The sequence below is a fragment of the Crocuta crocuta genome, unplaced genomic scaffold (assembly GCF_008692635.1).
Source record: "Crocuta crocuta isolate KB4526 unplaced genomic scaffold, BGI_CrCroc_1.0 scaffold7, whole genome shotgun sequence".
In the NCBI taxonomy this organism is placed as follows: Eukaryota; Metazoa; Chordata; class Mammalia; order Carnivora; family Hyaenidae; genus Crocuta; species Crocuta crocuta.
The window spans coordinates 9,044,214-9,062,561 of record NW_027531904.1 but is presented as its reverse complement, the minus strand read 5'-3'; the positions used below and the strand labels follow the sequence as shown (position 1 = coordinate 9,062,561).

The window sequence follows — 18,348 nt, the reverse complement described above, 5'->3', positions numbered from 1 at the left end:
CTGAAGCAGCTCCAGGCTCTGAACTGTCAGCACAGAGCTGGAAATGGGGCTTGAACACATGAACCACGAGATCATGACCTGAGCCAAAGATGGATGCCCAACCAACTGAGCCATCCGGGCACCCCTGGATTGGCGTATTCCAGATAAATCCTTTAACTCTAAACAAAACATAAACAACATATCTTTGAAAGTATCAGAAAGGTTCTGACATATTTAATACTTATGGGGGCAAATTTCCCAAGAGAAGGAAGATCCGAGGAGGCGAGCCCTTACTAGTGGTACATGACTCCTCTTCAGGAATCCCTCACCCAAGTGAAGAGCAAGCACATCCACCCTTCTGCTCAAGTGGGTAGCTGGCATCTCCCTCTCTTCTTTTCTCTTGCATCTCCATTCCATGGATTATCAGACTCTGCAAGCTCCACATCCTAAAGGTCTCTCGGGTCTGTCTCCCACCACACTTCCCCGGACTAAGGCAACACCCTCTACTTACAAAAACTTCCCATACGGAGCCCTTGCCTTTAGGCTCACCTCACAGGGAGTCCAGCCTCCACAGGCCGCCAGGATTGTTTTACTAACACACAATCTAACCATGTCACTCCTCTACCCAACTTGCTGGAGTGACTCTACTAACCTGATGTGTACAGCGCCACGACAGAGGCCCCTGTGATCGCCCCGAGTGCCAGCCGTCTCATCCTTCACCCCGTCCAGTGGAACAGCTACACGTGAACAGCTTCTCAAGAACGCCCGGGCCGCCGTGCAGTGCCATGGCACCCACTTTGGGTTTCCTACACCCGGAACACCTCCCCCTCCCCCCTCCAACGGAGTTCTCCCCGTGTGGAGAGAACAAGTAAAATCCCTGTGTCATAAAATTATATCAGAATAAAGTCAAATGACCAGAAGATTTTACAGGTGGAGAACAGACCATAGAGGTGCTGGCAGAAACACACGGGAATAGGTGTTTTCCTTTTAAGGCAGTGGTTCGCAAATTATAACCTGGGGATCAAACTCAGCCTGCTGCCTTTCTTTGTAAATAAGGCCTCTTTGTTCTGTTAATTTCTGTATGCCTTGGGGGCACCTGGATGGCTCAGTAGGTTCAGTGTCCAACTCTTAATTTTGGCTCAGGTTAGGATTTCACGGTTTGTGAGTTCAAGCCCCACCTTAGGCTCCATGCTGCAGGCAGAGAGCCTGCTTCGGATTCTCTCTCTCTCTCTCTCTCTCTCAAAATAAATAATCTTTAATTAATTAATTAATTAAAATTTCTGTATACCTTGTATGTTTCCCCTCTTTTTAGTTTAATTTTTTATAAACCATTTTGACTCCATTTTCATTTCCTTTTCTGTATATTTGGATATATGTTTATATATTTCTTTTAGCTGTTTAGATATTGCTTAAATACCATACAGATTACACTTAATCTCCTGAATTTATAACAAGTCTAGTTATTTTTTTGGTCAGAAAAGAAAATAAAAACATGTATGTATTTACCTTAAAAGTGGAAAAAAGGAAAGCTTCAAAACCAGAGTGTGCTGCTTTGTTATGAATGTCTAATGTGCACTCAAAGTCTTGAAAAGCAAGCCTTTTTACCAAAGAGCAATGTCACTAGGACATATAGACTGTAATTATAAAAGAAGGTTTTGAGGGGCGCCTGGGTGGCTCAGTCAGTTGAGTGTCCAACTCTTGATTTTGTTTCAGGTCATGATCTCATGGTCTGTGGGTTCAAGCCCCACGCCGGGCTCTGTGTTGACAGCTCAGAGCCTGAAGCCTACTTCAGATTCTGTGTCTCCCTCGCTTTCTGCCACTCCCCTGTTCATGCTCTGTCTCTCTCAAAAATAAACATTAAAAAAAAAGGTTTTGAAACATAAAGGTGCTTGTAGAAACCAGCGAAGAAAGGAAACTGCACTGAGGGAACAGAACAGTGAGCAGATGCTCTGGAAGGAAGGCTCTGGGAGGTGATGGGCGTGGCCCTGGGTCTGGGTGGACGTCTGGCCACCACCTGGGTGCCAAAGGGGGAAGAACACCCCCCGGCAGGATCCGAGAGGAGGATATCACCGCAGCCTCCGAAACAGTCACAGCGGAGTGGGCGGGCGCCCCCAGACTTCAGCAAGGTCCCCTCCAGAGGGTCTGCTTTCCCACGTGTAACCAGATGCAGGAAACCTACGATAATAGCACCCACGACAGGGATGTCCAGGATGACAGCAACTCTTGCACACGGTATTTTGGGAAGGGTCTTTGCTCACATGGTCAGGGCTGAGGTCCCTAAGGACACGCCAGCCCAGCAGTCGGACGTTAGCATTTCTCTGGCATCAGAAGAGTGGCCTCTGCCCTCAAAGCGCTCACTTGCTCTGGCCGAACCTCTTTTCCGCCGGGATGTGTGCTAAGGGGCGGTGTGGGTCGCCAGCCACACCTCCTTCAAGGCACTGGCTTCCCCAGCTCCTGCAGTCAGTAACAGGTGACAGGCCGCTCAGCCCCTGGCCCTTTCCTGTCCCTGCGCTAGCTGCCATGGTTGCCTTTGGGTCTTGGGGTACTTCTCGCTTCTCCCCAGTTCCTGCGGCTGCTTCTACAGCAAGTCTAGCTTGAACGGACACGCTGCACATGAAGCTTTATTGGCACACAGCCACGCCCTGTGCTTAGGCGCCGGCCTTGGGGGCTGCAACGGGGTGCTCATGCTGGGACAGAGAACAGACGCCCTGCAGAGCCCTGGCCCCTTACCCAAAATGTTTAACGCCCCCCACGTCACAGGATTACAAGAGCAGATATTGCTGAAATAAAAAGTTGAAAATTTCTGAGGTTATAAAACTTAGAAACCATTGATCCTATAAACACAAACAATATTGAAACCCAAGTGACAGACGGAGGCCAATATTTAAAACAGGTATCCCCAAAAAATTGAACATTAAGAGTAAAATAAAATAGAAGAGGCAAATGGTTAACATTCGCGATGTAACAAAAGCTCACAGCAGTGGGGAAAAGCTCAACATCCAAACGCGGAAAAGATCAATATCCAAAGGGACAAATAAGCAGGTGACTTTCGTGGTTCATTGAAAGGTGAGAAGGTATTGAAAGATGGGAAGAAATGCAAGGCAACGTTTTCTGCCTTGTTAGCAATCAAGGGAGGCAAATAAAAAATTACTACTTCAGGCTTTACAAACCTTAAAAAAACACACACACCTGTATCGATAAGGATTCAAAGAAGCCAGTGGTCTTAGAAAAATTAACGGAACCCAGGAGGTGACAGGCACGCTGTGGAAGAAATCTGACCGAGGGCTCTCCAACGAAAAAGCTCAGCGAGGGGCAATGTTACTCCGGCACCGGGTGGCATGGGGGGGGTGGGGGTGCAGACCTACTTTTCTCCGGAGAGACGTGCGCCTTGGACTGTCCCCGCACGAGCCTGCAGGTGGAGCCGTTGCCGGCGCACACGCCGCAGCTGTCCTGCCTGGCTCCGCTCCCCAGGTGCCGGTCGCAGCCCACCGCCTGCGGACAGAAGCGGGAGACAGGAGCCTGAGAACGGGGGCACGCAGCTCTAGAGACTTCCAGAAGCGTCCCCCAGCGGGGAGCTCCCTTCGATTCAGGAGGGGGCTCCCTTCCATGAGGACAGAGTTTGCAGACTATGAATGACCTAACGCCTTGCAAGATCTAGCTTGGGGGCGGGTGGTAGAGAGAGGGGGGGGGTCTCAGGCCAGGCCCCGATCTAATGAAGTGAAGCTGCCCCTCCCTGTACATTATTTGTTTTTTAATTTATTTTTTATAGTTCCAGATTTTTCTGTACATAAAGTGAACGGAACACTACAGACACTGTTTCCACTGCCCCGGCTCTCCCCACCCCTGCCCTCTCTCCTCTGACCCCTACTCTGGTGGTTTTCTCTCCAAAACGACTCCTACCCTGAAGTCCACATGTATCCTTCTGAGTTAAATGCTTTAAACTTTTTTCCTCTGTTCTTATCTCCATCTCCACATTATCTCAACCTCTATACTTACCCATCTCTCTCTATTGTGTATCTTTACATCTCCTTCTGTTTATCGTTATTTATACCTACACCCTGTGTGTCTTCCTCTGCTGTTATCTCTACATAGGTATCTTTATAAAACGTTTTTATTTATTTCAACATTTAGTTTTGAGAGAGACAGAGACAGAGCACGAGCAGGGGGAGGGGCGGAGAGAGAGGGAGACACAGAATCTGAAGCAGCTCCAGGCTCTGAGCTGTCAGCACAGAGCCCGATGTGGGGGGTTGAACTCACCAATCGTGAGATCGTGACCTGACCTGATGTCAGAGGCTTACCCGAGTGAGCCACCCAGGCACCCCTATAAGCCATTTTTAAATGCAAGAAAGGAATGATGGAAGATGTCTCACTGCATATGCCTACCTTTTAGTCCTTTGTGACTTATTATTTTTGTGAGTAATTTGTGTGTGCGTGCATGTGTGCGGATTTGCCAGATTGTGAGCTTCCATATATGAGGAGAAGGGCTATGCCACATTTCTTTTTATTTTATAAATATATCTTCCATATAATATGTGCCCACTAATATTAACTAGTGAGAGAGTTTATCTCTCCCCTCCCTATACCCACTCAACTTTATTTGTATTTCTATATCTGATGTTTATGGGCAGGGGACCTAGAAGCAGATGGCTCCCTTCCCGCCCCACCAACACTTTCAAGATGTGGGATGCTTGGGACGCCTGGATGGCTCAATCAGTTAAGTATCCGACTTTGGCTCAGGTCATGATCTCGCGGTTCAAGGGTTCGAGCCCCGTGTCGGGCTCTGTGCTGACGGCTAACTCAGAGCCTGGAGGCTGTTTCAGATTCTGTGTCTCCCTCTCTCTCTGACCCTCCCCTGCTCACGCTGTGTCTCTCTCTTTCTCTCTCAGAAATAAAATTTTAAAAACATTTAAAAAAAATTAAAAAAAGATGTGGAATGCTCAACAATTCAAACTCTCAGGGAACCTATTTTCATCAAGAGTAAAATACAGATAATAGGGGTGTCTGGGTGGTTCAGTCATTAGAATGTCCAACTTTTGATTTCTGCTCAGGTCATGATCCCAGAGTCATGGGATCGAGCCCCATGTCAGGCTCTGTGCTGAATGTGGAGTCTGCTTGGGAATCGCTCTCTCTCCCTCTCTCTCTGTCCCTCCCTCTCTCTCTCTTAAAAAGAAAAAATTAATGAGTAGTAATATACAGATGATAATACATACTTCACATAGGGTCTGGTAAGGATACAATGAGAAAACGTACATACAAACTCTTAGCACAGGGATTAGAACATTACACAGGGCTCAATAAAAAAGGCCGCCTTCTATCATTTCTGTTTTTCATTTTGTTTTGACTCCTGGGCACGGCCCCTCCGCTTCAGCGCGGGGAGCTGCTGAATCAGACACTGTATCCAAGGTGTTGAAGACAAAATAAAACTGGAGGGAGTTGAAACCACATCTATAGACGATTCCTTCCAAAATTTCGGTGCTGAAGGGAAGGAGAAAGATCAAATAAAAAAGTTTCAGGGAGACGTAGGAAAAGTTCCAAGGAAGTTTAAGGAAAAGCCCAGGATTAAAGATATTTTTAAATTCACAAAGGGCTGTCATGAGGCAAGGGCTTAGGTCTGTTCTTCGTATTTCCAAACGGTGAAAGCTCCAGGCTTAAGCCTAAGTTTACTTCAATATCAGAACGTTTGAAAAGCCTAAGTTGTCCAACAGCAGGTATTCACCTGGGAGCCAGGCAGGGCACTTGTGGACGGGAAAGCTAGAGCGGGGACTAAAGTGTCTGAGGAACAGCTAAATCCAAAGAGTTTTGAGATCCTTCCATCCTGATTATATGACTTTATAAAGCTAAGAATGAAATATGGATAATAATAGTTGACTTTTATCGAATGCCTACCACGAGTCTGGCGTCATACCGAGCACTGTACACATATTATTGCATTACATCTTCACAGCAACCTGATGACATGGGTGACATCAGGTCTCTGTTTTCCAAATAAGGAGTCTGTTCCTGAGGTTCCCTGACCTTTGGGTGTCACACAGCTAGTAAACAGAGTCAGGGATGGCCTGAGGACTCAGGTCAGCTGATACCGAATTTTAACACCTTCCTCATCCTTACAGCAGCAGATGGACCACAAAGGACCGAGTCACAAAGGCAATTATGTTACTATTTACAAGTACATGTGGAACAAATTAAGAGTGATTGACTTTGGAAACACACTCGCATGGTTGGGATTCAATCAGTGAGTAACTTGCGTTCACACAACTTTCTCCAAGGGGAGTAATTCTGCCATTAAGTTATAGAAACTCTGTTTCCGAGCCAAGCTCTGGCCTCACAATTCAGGTCCCCGAGTACTTTGCATTTCATGAGAATGAGCATCACTCTCTATTTGGTCATCCAGAAAGGGTGGGGGTTTAGGAGCTAGGATGGGCTTGTTTTGAAGAGTGTTTAGGGCCTTGTAAGATTTGAAGCAAGAAAGTACCTCCCTGAGCACTTACATTCGTGTCAGAATTTTGTTTCAAGTTACGGTTCATCCAAATCTTCCAGCCAAAAAAAGCATGTGAAAGCATCACAGAAAAAAAAAAAAAAAACAATATCTGAAAAGAAAGTCTGGTTGCCTTGCAATTCATGGGGTATAAGTCAGAACTGCCCTTGAAAGTGAGGCACTCCTGAATTTGGGCTCTCAGATCTCATCCGAACCACTAATAAGCTACTTTTGAAAAATTGCCTGAGGTGTTTTCAACCTCGGTGATATCTCCTGAAGTCAAGACCCCTAATCGTAATGATTTAAAAACCACTAATGGAGAAAACATAACAATAAATTAACATCTATTAAATAACCAACTTTTCTGTAGCCAGGCACCATGGGGTATAATTTAACGAGACAAGATTCATACCCCACGGTGCAGTTAATGAGGCAAGTTACACAAGACATCTGATTTAAACAAATATTTTAAAATATATGAGCCACACTTCCGGGGAGTGATACTCCTACATAAATCATCACTTCGGCTAAGGATTATTTCACAGCTTCTGCATTCGATTTCCTAACCAGATCAAAGAAGATAGTATTTGAATAAGTGACATCACTGCACAGGAAGCCACATCTGAAGCTTTTTAGGTAAAGTCTAATTTATACTTCCAAGAGCCGATTTTTTGAGTCAGTTTCCATTTGAGATCCCCGAAAACTGGATCCTACCTTAGAAAACTGTCTAGCTTCCTGCCTAGAAAACCAGAGTGTATGGCGCTATGGTAGTCATCAGCGATATTCTAAATCATGGGACTTCTCCTTCAGCCCATGGAGACACCATACTTCCCCACCCCCTAGAAGGTGAGTGAACTTCTTGACTGTCCTGGGCCAATGAGACAGGAGTCTAAGTGCTGGTGTCACTTGGACAGGAAGCTCTGAGGGTCAGGGAGCGAGTCACACGTTCGCCCTGCTCATACCGTAGTTATTATGTAAGCCGTGTTCTAATAGAGCCTCCCTCAGTCTCACCACTGAGACGCTCAAAGAGCAGAGACCCCTGCGCACCCTCTGTTGGACAAGCAGCATTGGCAAGAGGTCATCTTTCACTGTTTGAAGCCACTGAGCTTGGGCGGCTTTCATCATGCCAGTGTTGTAAAGAGCCCAGTTTAACCATCAATGGACACAGGAAGGTCATTAACAGCAAGCTATTATTTCCAACAGGACATTTCACATTAAAATCCAGATTTCTAGGGGCACCTGGGTGGCTCAGATGGTTGAGTGTCTGACTTCAGCTCAGGTCATGGTTTCACAGTTCGTGGGTTCGAGCCCCGCGTCGGGCTCTGTGCTGACAGCTCAGAGCCTGGAGCTGCTTCAGGTTCTGTGTCTCCCTGTCTCTCTGCCCCTTCCCTGCTCTCACTCTTTCTTGCTCTCTCTCAAAAATAAATAAAAACATTAAAAAAAATTTTTAAATCCAGATTTCTGGCTTCTGTTGACGAACAGATTCTGGCGTGTTTATATGTAGGTGTGCCCTTCGCAAGGAGCAGCTCTCCAGGCCTCAGCAGCTCCCGTGCTCAGCATGACTCCACCCGAGTACCTTCTGTCTTGGAGAGTACAGAGATACCGGAGTCTGTCTGCACATGACCCCCTTATGGGACTGGCCGTCCTTTACCAGAACCACACCTTATTTCCAGTTACAAACTTCAGCTACACTTTGTGCAATACAAAAAGTGCAAATTTCATCAGTGTAGCGCAATGATTGAGGAAACAGATTCTGGAATTAGGTGTGTGGGTTCAAATTCCAGCTATCCCAATTTCTAGCCATGCAACCTGGGAAAAATTCCTGAGCCTTCTTCCATCCAGTCTCCTTACTAATCAAGTGGGGGTAAGGACAGTACCCACCTCACACGTGTGAGGAGCTGTCACAGCAAAGGGCTTTGGACGGCTTCTGACACCTCCTAAGAACCCAGTGAATGTTAGTTGCTATTAATTCTATGATAACTACAAAGTGGTCTCTTCATTGGCCCAGCAGTCAGCGAATTCAATAAGCTTCAATAATGAATGATGAGAAGTCAGGCTGGTCGGAACCAGGTCCTGTTTCTCATAAAAGTCAGACCTGCAAAGCGGAAGCAATTTCATTCAGGGAGTATAGTTGTCTCCTGCTGTTTGCGGCCCTCAGATTCACAAAAGGCTGTTCCCAGGAGCACAGTGATGTGCTCATTTAAACGAACATGCCGTAAACACCCTTGCGAAGGTTATTTGTAGTCTGTGCCAAGGAAACATCAGGGCTCGGTCCGCGCATCCTAAGGCAAACGGTGAGAATCGCACAGTTTGTTCTCTCTGGTCCCAGTGATCACTGACGGCCACGGCCACGTTATACAATAATGGGAACTTATGTGAACTTTATCCTGTTGAAGGAAAGCTCTGGATTCTCCTGAGAGGGTCTCAGTCACTTCTGAGGAGACTGCATACAATCCTTTTCTCCCAAACAGCCTCGCAGAAAGAGCACTCCGCTTTCGGCACCCGGGGTATCACCCGTTACTGCCCAAAGAATCGCCTTACCCATCAGCGTCACAAAACCATGAAAGGAAGCACGCTTTTCAGATGAACTAATTCGGTGTTGAAAACCACATTTCTCCTGCACTCCCTTCAAGCCTTGGAAATTACTGGAGCAAGCTAGGCACCTGAGACGATGAATATGAAGAGGGGGCTGTGGTCCGTGAGCCCAAGGGGGAGGCAAGGGAACGGCGGCCAGCACTGACGGCAGGCCTCCTGCGGGACTGTTACTGGGCTGGGCTCCGGGAACGCGTTTGTGAAGGAACGAGGTTAAAACAGGACCTCCATCGAGAATGCTACCGCCTTTTTACATACCAAGACCAAGGCTCAGAGAGGGTGAGCGGCCACAGGAAATGAACACATCCTGCCACGAGTGTTCACTCCAGCCGTGACACTGAGATGGCCCACGCTGAGGTCACCAGTGGTATTTGTTTGGCCCAAGTGAAGTAAGCATGTTTCTGTCCTCATCCCTCTTGATTTCTCTGACGTATTGGACACCGCTAACTTTTCTTCTTAAACACTCACCCACCCATAACTTGTAAAGAAGCTCTGCCCCATCAAGCGTACCCCTTCCAAAGCTTGCTCCTAAAATGGGGGGGCCAGGACTCTGTCGTTGGAAACCTGCTTCTCTTATTCAGACTCCAATACATACATACATACGCTTTAACCCTGTGACGATTCCCAGATCTGTTTCTCATTGAGAATTCTCTCCTAAGCTCTAAATTCATATATCAACTTTGATATTCACAGGCACTTCAAACTCACCATCTTTTCCCCATACACTTGGTCCTCGCCCAATATTTTCTGTCTTGAAGAATGGCCTCACCATCTACTTAACCATCATGTCGGAAATCCAGACATCGTGCTGAGCTTCCCTCTCATTCCCGACATTCAACAACACATCCAGTCTTCTTCATTCATCTCTATAATTTGTCATCCCTTCTCCATTCAGCGCCCCCTCTGCATTACCCCAGGCTCTGGTTATCCCACACTTGACCTCCTGTTGTTTGGCCAGACCCTGTCCTCTCCAAATAATCTACCATGTTGCCACTTGAGTGATCTTTCTGAAGACAATCCCAACTGAGCTACTCCTTCTAAGATTCTTCACTGACTCCTACTGTAACTTTCAGAATGTTAATGACTGGTTTCCACCTACACCTGTAACCTCAACTTTTAGCACTATCGCACAGGTGTTTTCCACCTCAACTCTACAGAATGAGTCACCGCTCCTTAAATATATCTACTATTACATCTCTCCACCAGTGCTATTCACTCTGCTTGTGATTCCCTTTCTCATCTTGGTTTACATAACTACCGCTCAACTTTTCAAGACCTCAATGTCAAAACATTACCTTGTCCAGAGTATTCTTCAGATCAAACCAAATTACTTTTAGTAACAATTCTTTTTAATTATGAAAGCAACACATATTCATTGTCAAAAACTTGGAAAATGAAAAAGCAGAATTCTGCTGACAAGTGATTAGCTTCTATTAGCATTTAGAGGAAGAGCGCAAGAGTGAACTGGAGGTTATAAAGAGAAACTATTAACGGCAGATAAAATAGAAGAAATGAGGTAGTAAGCCTTGGCCTTTGGGAAGATGAGTCAACAGCAAGCATCAAATAAGACGATTCAAGAGTAGGAGAGAAAGGTAGAGAGATTGCCTCATCTAGTTTTGGAATAAAAAAAGTGAAAGGGGAAAAAGCAGTAAAATGTGAGATATCTGATACAGGTAGCAGCACAGAGAACACATGTGAGCAAATACATTAACTAAAATATGAATTCCAGAAGGTAAGGTGGAGAAATGCGGTACCAGAAAGAGAAATGAGTAGGAACAGTGGTTAGAATAACTAGTAGGTCTGAGAAAAACAATACTAGTTCATCTCGAGCAGAGAAGGGGGCATCTGAGTTGAAGGAATCTGGAATCTCCCAAAATGGACTTCAAACTGAGCTAGAAATGCAGGATTGGGAAATTGAAAGAGAAATGAAAGAGACACCAAGATATCTGAATACCCTCTACCTCTGCAAGTGGATAAGACTCATTCATTAAGCCAGTTTTTGCTGAGGACCCTCTATGGGGCCAGACAGGGCAGGCACTCCGGGGCATGGCAGAAAGCAAGATACATATGATTCCTGTCCTCAAAGAACTTACATTCTGGTGTGGAAGAATGTCGTGATCAAACTGTCACACAAATAAATAATGTAATTATGAAGTAGTATCAGTGCAGTTAAAAGGTATTAAAATAGACAAGGACGGCTGATTAGGCAGAGTAATCCCAGAGGACATCTCAAGGAAGTGACACGAAGCTGATACCAGGAAGATAGTAAGAGTAGCCGGGAGCATAGGTAGAAGGGGTAGGGACGGCATGCGTAAGAGCTTTCTCCTTTGGCAGAATAAAAAAGCAGCACAAAAGGCAGAAGGGTGGAATCTGAGCAGGAGGAGAGTCTGTCGGAACGCGTTCATGCTAAATTTTCAGGAAATAAATCATGCTCCCAAGGACCCAACCAATAAATTAATTTTAAGAAATCAGTGAGTTAAAAGGCTCAAAGAACCTACAGATGTTACCCTTCCAAAGTAATGGATCTCCACAGAGGACCCCTGGACCAGCACATCAGCATCTCCCCGTGAACTTGCTAGAGATGCAAATTATCAGGCTCCAGCCCAGACCTACTGGCTCAGGAACTCTGGGCGGGCGCCCAGCACCCTGTGTTTTAACAAGTTCCTCAGGTGCTCCCGAATGGATTTTCAAGTTGGAAAAACCACTGACCTAAAGAAGTCATACGATGAGATGTACTGCAGTCTTTTGATTCTATGTGGACAAAGTCTACACTCTTTTCATTAAATATCACATAACTTAAAGGCGAGTCATCCTCTCTAAAATAGTTTTTACATGAAAATTATCAGAGAGAGTTTCTCATCTGCATGAACAGAAGAAGGAAAAAGAGCCTCTGCATTGCGAGTGGACGTGGCCCACCCCGGAAGCAGGCGGGGCTTACCTGACAAACACCGCTGATACACATGTCCAGGGAGTCCGTGTTGCAGCGAGTTCCATCCAGTACCTTGGGTGCCAGCTCCACTACCAAGTTCTGTCCCCGCGCGTGACACTTGAGTGCACATGGGGCAGCGGGATCGTTATATCGCGGGAGCCATTCATAGTAACGCCCCTGATACTGGACGTCATTGTAGGCGGAGCACTGCTGGGCTCTGAAGTCCTCTGCGTCAGGAGGGCAGTCCTGGAAGCAGAGAAGAAAGGCCACGTGCACATCACCCAGGGGCCGAGCCAACAGGGAGCTGAACAGGGTCACAAGTCTCAGGAGACCAGACCGAATCTACAGCCGCGGAATTCTACTGGGAGCTGCGTGATGATGGAGACAAAATTTATTCTCATCGCTCTTCCACCCAGGTATTTTCCCCCAAATAATTAGAGCCCATCATATTTGAATGCCAAATTTTGCTCTATTTTAACCATCTTGGGTATAAGTTTCCAAATGCGTTACACAGTTGTCTTCTTTTTGAAACAAGGGGCACATAATGCTTTTAAATTATTATTTTTTAATGTTTTATTTATTTCTAGGAGAGAGAGAGAGAGCGAGAGCGTGAGCAGGGGAGGGTCAGAGAGAGAGGGAGTCACAGACTGAAACAGGCTCCAGGCTCTGAGCTGGCAGTCAGCACAGAGCCCGACGCGGGGCTCGAACCCACGAACCGCGAGATCATGACCTAAGCGAAAGTCGGACGCCTAACCGACTAAGCCACCCAGGCGCCCCAATGCTTTCAATTCTTCCGGGTGACTCAAGGTCTTTATAGGGAACGTTAGTTAGTATTTGTTCCTCCAAGAACCATTTCAATGTGAAGGATTACTTGCCCTTACTTTAACTGGCCCCAAAGCATTGTGTTTTGTGAGAATTTGTGTTTGTGTCTTTGTTTCTGCTTTTGTGATTGTTGTTTAATTAATGTGCCTTTCTTTCCTTTTTTGCGGGGGAGGGTCGGGGGTGGGAAGCCACTGGTCTTCACTAGAACCCGGTACCTGCCTTCCACTGGATCTGGGATGGGAAGTTAAATGCAGCCTTTTCAATTTCTGTCTATAACAACAGCAAGGAAATTCTAAGCAAATGCTCCAGGGAGCTCTCATAATAATAGTAAAAAGTGTTTGTGCAAGTCTTGATGACTCAGAAATCTTTTTACTTAATTACTAATCCCTCCCACTGATATTTCCAAAGCCAGATGCTGGCTGACCAAATGTTACTTCACTCTTCAAAGTTAAGCATAAACTTCCCAATTGATGGCAATTAATTAATCCTACACCAACTTCCAATTAAAAAAGAACAGATACAGAAAGTCAATATATTATTTTATATATTTTTCTTGTTACAAAAGTATCAGTGGTCTTTATAAAAACTTTGCTAAAGTTTCTATGAAAAAAAAAAAGAATAAAGAACAAAGATTCTTGTACCTAAATCTTTACACAAATCCTTGATGATTCCCCAGAAACAAACTTCTGGAAATAAAATTTCTGAGAAAAAGGGTGTGTTTCATGAGCTTTACAAAATATTGCCAAATTGCCCGCCAGGAATTTCCCTCCCTATTATCACCAGGATCTGTAAATTCCCTTTTTCTCTGTCTCTTTTCTCAGGTTGGATATTATAATTTTCTAAACATTTTCCAATCATCAGTGTTCAATAGCATTTCATTGTTTGAATTTGCATTTCCTCTCATTATTTAGGTCTGATAGCTTTCATGTATATTTGCCTTTTGTATTAATTCTTCAAACATTTCTTGTTTTCTTTCCTTCATTTATCTATTGGAATGTGTACCTTTTTATTATTTTTTAACAGATAAAACTATCAACCTTTATAGTGAGGTTATCGACTCCATCATCTGCACTGGAAATATTTTCCCCATTTGATTTTGGTTCTGGTGCAAGAAACTTTGTTACTTTACGTTTTGAGTAGTCAGCTCTATTAATATTTCCTTGTAAATCTTCTTCCCTCATTCATGAGTTCAGAAATGTTTTTCCCACCCTGCCTAAGAACAGATAAATGCTGAAATGCACATTTCTAGTTCCTTTCTAGTTTAGCAATTATATTTAACTCTTCATTACATCTGGAATTTACTTTGATAGTATATAGTATAAGGTAGAAACTACCTTTATTTTTTTCTACAAATAACTACTAACAAATTATTAGGCAGAAGCTTAAAATATGACTTCTTTCATTTCTCCCCTTTTAACGACTCGACTTTTACATCTTACAGTGTTTATGCTTTTGGCCTTTATAACCTGCTTCAAATCCCTTTTGGAAGTAGGTAGGAAATAAATAAAATATAATAAATAAGCTTCCCCTGGGCTTAGTTGCATCAGTTGGCTGCAAATCATTCCAAAATCCTGTAGAGTATCCACATTTTTCCTGTTTCAGTAAGATTAAACCTTAACCCAGGTCACACCGATGGAAGAGAGAGTCAAACTGAAGACTGAAAGCAGTTGACCTTTCTGTCTTGAAATGTAGACTGTTGTCCATCTGGCCCCAGGGAAGATCGTCAGTTGATAAAATTATATGGCCTCTCTTCTCCCCAACCATGGTCCGTTTTCTCTATATCTGACTCTTTGAAATCCAAGCCGAAGAGTGTAAGAGAGCAGAGTGAAAACGATGACCCTTGCATTAGGCTCATGGACGCGGCAAGCGTGCTTTAGGGACTGAAATTTCTTGCTATCTGACTCCTGACTGTCTTCAATTCCATAAACCAATAAAGTTTCACAAAATTAACAAGGCTTAATTAACAGACAGCCGAAGATGGTGGCCTACACTTAGTCCTTGCTGAAAGAGTGACCAGGTTTAGACAGGGGACCCAGTCTCCTTGGCCACAGCTGATTATCAGAGGCAAACACCCACTCCCGGCCAGGTCGCTTTTCCCTGGGATTTGGAACTGTCACGGAAGGGCCAGAGCTGAGGACTCCCATCGCTGTGGGGCTGGGCTAACTGTCTCTTTCCTGAGATGCCTACTGAAGTGAAGCAAGCCAGGTCCTGCAGCAAAGAAGAATATATCAGACATGAAAGAAGGCAGGCTGATAAGCCATGTATTTCAATAGGTGTATATAACCTGGGTTTCTCACTTTCCGGTTCTTGGGTCCAGGCTCTCAAGGTGTGCTGATGCCCAAATTCCATTAAATTTCCACACCTCCACCCAGTGAATCAATCCCATTTTTCTCGTGCTAATTAGAGTGGGCTTCTGTTCCTGGGAAATGATGATCCTGATGAAAACACCTTTGTTTCTGGATAACGGTCTCTAGTTTACCAGGGATCATTCGATGTTCTTTCTTTCCTACCGACCTTTGATGGAGGTGGGTCAGAATTGTCATTACCCTCATTTTATAAATGGAGAAAACTGTGATCTAAGAAGTCTTCAGCCACTAGCCCAAAGACCCACAGCTAGACTATGACTCAGCCAAGACTGATTCCCAACGTAACAAGCATTCCATTATATGATACTGCTTTCTGGTAATCTTGGGGGACATTGATGATTTACATTAAATGCTTCCTTTTACTTGGCATTCTTCCAGTGTCAACACTAAGCCTGTCTGGTCGGCTTCAGCTGGGTCCCCCGTCCTGGTGCAAGACAATCTAGGGATTCTTGTGTTTTCGGTAGTTAAGGTAACAGTTAGGAAGCTTGAATGCTAAACATTCTTAGGGATTTCCCTAAGAAGCGTTTCTTCATATCAGTTAAGATAACATGTGTATTAAGCCTACTTTACAGGTTTTGCATCCGTTACATGCTGTGGAGAACCTAAAACAGTATAACCCACTGCTGTCATTTAAAGAGTGTGTTATCTTACTGAAGATGTAGCACCCTCATACTTGAAATACACTGATCCATTGTTTGTACTTATAGATTCATAAGTACGGCTTTGCAGTGAAGGAGATAAAATTGTCCAAGTGTTAAACAAAAAACTGACTGAGTAGAATTAATAAGTAAAGAAGAGACGCTACATTGGGAAGACTTGACTTGACCAGGAGTAGGCAGGCAGCCTGAAAAGCACAGAGAAGGAAAAGGAGGAGGAGAAGGACAGAGATTAGGAGGGAAAGAGGGAGGAGGCGAGGAAGGAAGACACACAGGTAACAAACATTACCCACTTAAGGACCATCCTGAAGACAGATCTCTTGTCCCTCCATGAGATTACGTAAACCATTCTCATGGACAACTGAGGGAGAAATGCCAAGATAGGAAGATTACTTAATACACACAGCATTTTTATGCAAAAGAGAGAGACCATTACCTAGGGGATGATTTATACAATAGGACTGAACCAAGCTTTAATCTGGATTATGTATTTAGGTCATTCTTCCCAGATAACCAGTGAGTAGGGACTTGGGGGAAATGCGATTTCTGTTGTAAGCAAATTTTAAAATTTTATTTAGTCTTCATAACCATGCTGTACTAGGAGTTAACTTTTGGGATGCTGTTATATAACCAATGCCAAAATTTCCAGCACAAAAAAAAATTACAGCGAGGGGCCATTGTAAGAAGCCACAGTTAGCAAATGACGCATCATGCAAAAATGATATTTCAGATGAGATTTAAGGGATGGCGTGATGCGAATGGGACAACATACAGGAAACAACGAAAGCGACAGAGAAACCGCAGAAATGAATTTAGTAGCTATGAGGGACCGGGAATAGTCTTGTCCAGAAAGGGTGGAAGTTGCGAGCTCAAAATGGATAAGTCTAACCAATTTCCGGAGGTCCCTGAAAGCAAGTGAGGGGAATTAAAAGCAATATGGATTCACAGAGGGGGCTGTCACAGAAAACACGACATTTTAGGAGAACCGGTGTGACGGCCGATGGACTTGGGTAGGAGCAGCCACAATGGAAAGTAAAGAACACCTCTCAGGGGAAACTGCCAGGAATTAGCCACCCATAGGACCCATGGTATGAAGAGTCGCTCAAGGGTCGCATCAAATGTCGCCTCTTCTAGAAAGCCACCAGGGACCCCACTGTGCAGAGTTAACTGTCCCTCCCTCTGTGCCCACAGAAAAATGTGCTCATGCTTGCAAAACCACTCCTAGCCAATTATGATATACTCGTTTTTAAAGATATTTTCTTCCCTTTGCTCCCTTCCAGCCTTGTCTTTGGTACCGTAAACCCTGGTATAAAAAATGAGTCGTTAAAGTCAAGTTTTAGAAGTCATTGCTGACGTGCATGACTTCCCTTGGAAAGTCTCCACTGGCTCTGGGCTATGCCTGATAAGGAAAATTCTTTCCCGGGGCCTCAGGGGCCTGGCCCTGGCTGTGAGGGTCTTTGGTGAGCACGACTGGAGGGTTCTCTCGGAAGATGGGAGTTAGCTGGGATTACGGGATGCTCCCCTAATCCTACAGGCCTTCAGCCCAAAGCCCCATGTTCCCTGTCAGAATGAAGCCAGAGAGAGCCGCGGAGCCACAGCCCGATCTTTCGGGGAGAGCAGTATGGTCTTTCTTCCCTGGCCGTGTCTCCCGTTCCCGCACACTGGGAGTGGAATCAGTCCCTCTAAGCCCTCTGACGTGTATCCCTAACGCATCCACACTTCATAACAAAAGGACATTTGGTCTTTCCTTGAGAGCCTGGAGTCTGTTTTTCTCAGGTATCTTCTACTGAGGTGGGCACAGGTCAGGACCGTGGCTGTCGGGGTCTGTCCGCATCAAGCCGGGTCCTCCCCTGTGCCGCGGACGCCCTGGGCCACTGGAGTGGAAAGCCCAAGGCCATGGAGGGCTTCGTTTCCATGACGTGGCTCAGCTGCTTCTTGTCATCCCTTCTCTGCCCTTCCCTGATCTGTCCCTTGCCAACTGTGAATATTTAGGTCTGTCCTGCAGCTTCTATGTCTGAAAGTAGAACGTTCTGGCAACTCCGCCTGCCAGTCATGTGCGTGTGGGTCGGGAGAAGCAGTCATGTCTTACACTACTATCTATAGTGTCTTCTCATCACCTAACAAAGCTCAAGACCTTTCAGGCCCCTTTCCCAAGAGACAGGCTGGCGTAGCAGAGTGGATAAGGCTGGCACTGGGAGCCTGGGGGTTTAATTCAGCTCTGTGACCTTGGGCAGCCTGCCTAAGTCTCCTCCTGTGTAAGAATGGAAATAAAAGTAATACCTGCTTTGTAGAGATCCTCTGAGGACTATCACGGGTTTGTTCGTGGTCAGGCACTTAGCGTAATACTTAGGAAGTACTTAATACGTGTGATCGATTATTATTATTATTATTAGTGATTTTGGCTAAGAGTTAGAAAGCTGGCGACACAGATGACCGACCGACTCTGTGGTTCCGAGGCTTCACACAAGGAGGAAGAGAAGCACGAGCCGTCTCCGGGATGGGATGGAACGGGAGGTGCCCGGCAGTGAC

At 45.2% G+C, this 18,348-nt stretch overlaps 1 protein-coding gene across 1 annotated transcript in view; it reads right to left on the bottom strand.

Moving 5' to 3' along the window:
• ADAMTSL3 (ADAMTS like 3) overlaps positions 1-18,348 on the bottom strand; it is a 292,158-nt gene that overhangs the window by 181,854 nt on the left and 91,956 nt on the right. Inside the window, exons 10-11 of the mRNA XM_077774280.1 lie at positions 11,985-12,221; positions 3,345-3,471 (exon numbers count right to left, since the gene is read on the bottom strand). Of these exons, the coding sequence (XP_077630406.1) occupies positions 3,345-3,471; positions 11,985-12,221 (364 nt within the window). The remainder of the gene's footprint in view (positions 1-3,344; positions 3,472-11,984; positions 12,222-18,348) is intronic.